Source organism: Malurus melanocephalus, unplaced genomic scaffold (assembly GCF_030028575.1).
Source record: "Malurus melanocephalus ecotype Western Australia unplaced genomic scaffold, MMel_1.1 scaffold_123, whole genome shotgun sequence".
Taxonomy (NCBI): domain Eukaryota; kingdom Metazoa; phylum Chordata; class Aves; order Passeriformes; family Maluridae; genus Malurus; species Malurus melanocephalus.
Genome location: NW_026623355.1, coordinates 210392 through 216391, shown reverse-complemented (window position 1 = coordinate 216391; position 6000 = coordinate 210392). Strand labels below are relative to the sequence as shown.

Genomic DNA, 6000 nt, shown 5'->3' with positions numbered 1-6000 from the left:
ACCTCCCTGGGTAGCCCGTTCTAATGTCTAACCAGCCTTCCTGTGAAAAAATTCCTCCTGATGTCCAACCTAAACTTGCCTGGCACAGATCAGCTTGAGGCCATGTCCTCTCGTCTGTGGCTGCCTGGGAAAAGAGACCGACCCTCACCTGAACACACCCTCCTTTCGGGCAGTTGTAGAGAGCGATAAATTCACCCCTGAGCCTCCGTTCTCCAATGTGGGGGCCCGAGGCCTCTCTGAAGGCGTCGGGTCCCTCTGGAGCGGGGCTGGCAGGCGGGAGCGGCCCGGAACGGCCGAGGGGCGCCGCTTTCGGGGAATGGGCGGCGGGGCGGCGACGGGAGAGCCGAKCTCCCGCAGGGGACCCCCGGTGAAACCGGTGTGCCCCGCTACTCCCTGTACGCCCGCTGTGCCCCGTTACTCCCGCTGTGCTCCGGTATTCCCAGTGCGCCAGCTGTGCCCGCTGTGCTCCTGTACGCTCCGCTGTGCCCCGGTGTTCCCGGTACGCCCGCCGTGCCCCGGTGCGCCGCCGCTCCGCTCCGCTCCGGCCGCCCCCTGCGCTCCGCAGCCGCAGTTCCGGCGGTGGGAGGAAGCGCGGGGCCGCTCCGCTCCGCTCCGCTCGCCGGGGGATGCGGGAGTATTCCCGCCCCCGCGGCCGGCGGGAGGCGGGCGGCGGCGGCGCGGGCGGGGCGGAGGCGTCGCTCGGCGGAGAGCGGCGGGGGGACCCGGCGGCGGGCAGCGGGCACAGGCCGGCGATGGAGGAAGGTGAGGGGCGGCTCCTCAGGCCGCGGAGCCGGGGCCGGGCGGAGGGCGGTCGGGGCCAGGCCGCTGCCTCAGGCCGACGGTGTGGCCGCCCTCGGGGTTTGTGTCCGGGCCGTGCCGGGACCGCCGCGCACGGACGGGTTGAAACACTGGGCTGCAGGACACAGGCGGCTTCCCGGGCCCAGCCCGCCCCGGCAGCCCCTCTGGCCCCATCCCCGCCCAGGGCAGCCCGTCCTTTGCAGTCCCAAGCGGGAGGGGGCCGGGCCGGTCTCTTGGGAACGTGGGGTCTCTTCCCTCGCCCGGCACTGTCTGGGTAGAGCGCCCGGGGCAGCATCTATGGGTTCCGTMGATGCCTCCTTGAGTGTACTTTGGCATCCTTCCGTATGTTTTCGTCAGCCTTCTCCCTCGTTTYTTTAAGTATTAGAGAGCATCCAAAGGAGGRCTACTAAAATGGTGAAGGGCCTTGAGGGGAAGCTCTGTGAGGAGCGGCTGAGATCACTTGGTTTGTTCAGCCTGGAGAAGACTGACCGAGACCTCATSAAAGGTCCTCATCCAGCTTGCTCAGGAGGAGAGGAGGGGCAGATACTGATCTCGTCTCTGTGGTGACCAGTGACGAGACCCTACGGAATGGCCTGAAACTGAGTCAGGGGAGGTTTWGGTTGGYACTAGGAAGAGGTTCTTTACCCAGAGGGTGGTTGGGCAGTGGAACAGCTCCCCAGGGAASTGGATGCAGCRSTAAGCSTGCCAGAGTTCAAGAAGCGCTTTGACAGTGCTCTCAGGCACATCGTGTGATTGTGGAGGTGTCCTGTGCAGGGTCAAGAMCTGGACTTGGATGATCCTTGTGGGACCCTTCCAACTCGGCATRTTCTGTGATTCTGTTTTAGTCCCCACACAAGCATTTTCCTCCATGTCCTGTGTAGGGGGGTAGGAAGTGGCATTTAATTTTGTTAGAGAAATCAGCAGAAACGAGATTGTTAATAGGCACCCAGAAAAATGCAAGAGGAAAACAAGCATATGCAGATCTGTCCCATGGCATGTTCCAGCCTCCCAGCTGTTCTCAGCAGGGCTGCACATGGTTTCTAYGTGTTCAGTAATCTCCAGTTGCTTGTCCTCCACAACTGTGCCCATCTTCTCATGAATCTGTGCAAACTGTTGGTTTACAGAACATGCTTTGGGTGGAAGTGTTCTAGATGAAGGAGAAGTGCAATGAGCTGATTCCTTTTAGCCTGACTCAYTAGGTTTGTTTGAGAACTTCTTGTCTTAGAAAAGCAGGTGAATCACTGCTCTCTATTCAGCGTCTTAGCGCGCTTCACTGACTGGTAAATGTCTGGCATATTTCTGTTGGTCATCCACTTTTCCAGACTCAGGTATCTTCAACTTTCTTCCTTGTTCCTTGTATGGGAGCCATTGTACAACTTAGATCACCCTCATGGCTCTTCTCTGAATGTTTCCCATCTCTATCTTATCCTTCTTTGATGCGAAGACAAGAATTARAGTGTTCAATTAGTAGGTGAAAAATAGATGAGTATAGTGGCATACAGTAGGAATGAGTTACATTCTTCTGTAGTAGAAACACAAAAGTCAKTGTAATGCATGTTTTGTGAACAAGAACTTCTTTGAACTGGGAACTTACAGGGGACTGGAAAGCAGATGAAAAATCATGTGCTGGATAGAGAGTTACTAGAGGCTGTGTTATCAGTTCAAAATTCTAGGTAATTTTTGGTTGTCACCTTGTTTGACTTTCATTTCACCCTGTTTAAATGATTCACAGAAGTGAGAATAGCATGTTTCTTGTTTGAGGCAGCAGCAAGAAACAGAAGTAACACACTTACATCTTTTTGTGTTACTGCATAGGAGGGGGATTATCTTGAGCAGTCTTCAGAACTGAGATGAAGATCATTTGCCAACTGAGGTGTTGTTTCAGAAGTAGAATTTGAAATTGTTGTTTCTTTGGGAACTTTCTATTACTGCTGTTAATGCTATACTTCATAAGTTTGTTACACTTCTGCTATGGCTCACTTCTCTGCTAAAGAACAAAAGCCTTTTCCTCCGGTGTTCTCAGTGCTGTTGCTGTGGTCSTAACTAGAATGACACAGGCACTCAGTTGTCCTTACCAGCACATATGTGCCCACTTTGGTGATCTACGGTTTTCCCCCACTGTATTTTATTTCACATGGTATGAATTATTTTTAACGGCAGTGCTCGTGGTGTTTGCATTGCTAATAAACTTTTCATATATTTGACATGAAGACATACTGGTGTACATTTCATTTTGGATTAACATAATGATAAATGTGATACCGAACACTCTAAATCTTGTTTTGTTTGAAATCTTTCCAGTTCTTGTCTTGTTTAAGAAGGTAGACATTTTCTGTTCATTCTGTGAAAAATGTTACCATTGTGATCTTGGTTTGCTCAGAATAATTTATAAATTGCTCTGTTAAAACACGGGTGTCCTGATTCAGGTAGACATTAACCATTTGTATTTCTATGTCTAGTTTCCAACTTTTAGATCTAATACCCCAGAGTTAAAACTAGACTGAATTAGAATTGAAGTAATATACAAGAGTACTTAAAAACCTTGTTGTGGGGTGTGAAGATTGACACTTCAAGTTTGAAGTTGGATGGGTTTATGAAGGAGCTGTTTTAAGTCCAGAGTTAATTGGTGGCTGCAAAATTTCTAGCCGTGTTGGACAGTAGGTCAAACAGAGAGCTAAAAATTTCTGTAGCATGAGTTACAGTTAAACTTTTTTATCACACTTCCAGAATGACATAAGTATTGTGGGATATCTTTAATATGCTAATTATAAAATACTTTTTGGACTGAATCCTTTTGTATGTAGACTTGCAGTCTGTGAATGAGCCCATTGCCTTTCAGATTTTAAAATAGTGAACTAGGGCTTCAAACTGCTGCTGTTCCAAAAATGTTAAGAGAAGCCCAAGAAGCCCTTGGTCCTGTGATGTGACTGGTGTATATGGCTGAGCAGATTGGACTTTTTGATTATATGTTAGACAAAATGTTCACAAATCTACTTAGTTCCAGCAGATCCAAAAGTAGGAAAAATACAATATTATATTTACTTTATAAAAGCCTTTGCCATATAAATAATAGGCATCTCAATCTGAAAGTAATGGACTAGCCCAATTTTTGCATTACACTACTATAGCAGCATAAAGCTAGGGTGAGAGTAGAATGAAATTGGTACCAGTTTTCCCAGTGTCTGCACCAACTAACCTAAACTACTGATTTCCTTCATTTGTGTAATGAAGGACTATGAAATAAACCAATTAGCTTCCAGTCTGGGTTCTGGGTAATCCCAGTGTATGGCCTCAAGWGAATACTATTGTTTTTTCTAAGGAATAACATAGCAATTGATTTCTATAGTGTTACAATGTTATTTTAGTTGAGCATATTTCATATTTTAATTGAGTCTTTGTCAAATATATCTTCCATGGAATTGAATCAGTAGCAATACCTGGCTGCTACCTGCTGCTRTGTGGATTTTTCAGTGTGATTTTAGGTATTGTGTTACAATAACTTAAAAAAAAAATGTCTTCAGGGGCAGCAGACCTTCGACAGAGAAAGAAACAAAACTGCACAGAATCTGACAAAATGGCTCCAGAGGAGAGAAACAAAGAAAACTCAAAGCTGGGAAGGTCGCCAAAATGTAAGCTACAGAATTTTTAGCCGACTTTTGATTGTTTTTTTCGTTATTCTTCTACATTTTATGAGAAGATATTTGTAGCACAKTAATTTATAACAGACTTACTTTGAATTAGGTTTTGGAATGTTTTAAGAGAAAACAGGCATGCACATTAGAGTTGTTTCATAATGACATTTTATGTATTGCAGAGTGAAATGGTAGTCTTGGACTGTTTCAGGCGTGGGGAGGTAGAGGGAGAGAAGTTAATAAATTTACTCTTGTTACTATTTGCATACAAATAAATATTTTTATTGCTCCTGGAMTTATCTTTTGATTGGAAGCTGAGATGCATGAAGTAATGGTACTGAAACAAGAACAGACAAAAAGTCCTTACTGCTTTTCAAGAAACAGAACTAAAACTAGGTATAATTTTAGGCAATTGCTCATCAAAGGCAAGCTACCAAAACTTTTAATGTTAAAAATACATGTTAAGTTGAGGGAGCTAAAATTGAACTAGACACCCTTTGAATGAGTTTGGTAAAATTCAGATTATTTCATTCTTATATGTAAAAACAGAATGGAAAGTAGACTGTCTCTGAAATTATGTAGCATTCCACCTCTGTTAATGTCTTTAAGAAGTTTGTGGTGTTTTGGGTAGAATCTAAATTTGCTCTATTTATCTGGAAGAGGCTTCTCCTTTTTGGAATGCATTTGAAAACAAAGCTTACTGTAATGGAGAGAAAATTTGCAGTGTAGTGTGTATTTTGTCTGAAGGTCCTGTGAAGCACTGATCAGGGGGAAAGAAAGCTACAGGACAGGACAGGAATAACAAACCAGTTTTCAATGTATCTGTGCTGCTGATGATGTGATAATTCTCRTGCTACTAAGTTTGCTTGTTGTTCAGAAATGAAAGTAGGATGTACTGTTTGTTTCTCAATGCTCTGGACTATTTTAGTTTTTTCACTGCTTCTTTTCAGATATGTTAATCCAGCGTTTTGCGAAGCTTTTCTTTGGCTGTCTTGCAGCAGTCACCAGTGGAATGATGTATGCTGTGTACCTCTCAACATATCATGAGCGGAAATTCTGGTTTTCCAGCAGGCAGGTAAAGTTAAACTACTGAAACAAAAGCCAAATTGTGTCCTTGAAATCAAATCTGATCCCTGTCATGTTGAAACTACTTGCTCACAGAATCCCATGTTCTTCTACTGAGGCCTCTGTCTTTGAAATAGCTTCTTTTTTCTGTCCTCTTTCTTTTCTGGGTTTCTTTTTCCTCCTGCTAACAGTAGTCTTGGCTTGTCATGCTTTTGCATGTTATTCCATACCACCCTTTATCCTTAAAATACCCATCTGAAATATGGAGAAGTAACTGAAGCRTACTGGGATTGCAGAAGCTAATCAACAAGAATATGTGCTGGGCTTTTTGGGTGGGTTTTGTGTGTTTGTTTTGGGATTTTGGGAGGTTTTATTTGTGTTGATTGGTTGGTTGGTTGGTTTGGTTTGTTTTTTTTGAGAATTCCATTATTAAGTGAAAAATAGAAAGTTGAATGAAATTCATGTTTGCGGCTATTAAAAGATCCTGTGGATTTTGTGCTGTCTT

General features: G+C 44.9%; 1 protein-coding gene across 2 annotated transcripts in view; it reads left to right on the top strand.

Moving 5' to 3' along the window:
- Positions 1 to 570: 570 nt before the first annotated feature.
- The window catches only part of DPY19L4 (dpy-19 like 4), a 29538-nt gene continuing 24108 nt past the window's right edge, over positions 571 to 6000 (top strand). The window contains exons 1-3 of one of the 2 annotated variants that reach the window (XM_057370330.1): positions 571 to 762; positions 4320 to 4427; positions 5429 to 5505. In XM_057370330.1, coding sequence (XP_057226313.1) covers positions 627 to 762; positions 4320 to 4427; positions 5429 to 5505 — 321 coding nt within the window. In that variant the 5' untranslated portion in view covers positions 571 to 626. Of the gene's footprint in view, positions 763 to 4319; positions 4428 to 5380; positions 5506 to 6000 lie in introns of both variants that reach the window. The other variant, XM_057370329.1, reaches the window with a different exon arrangement.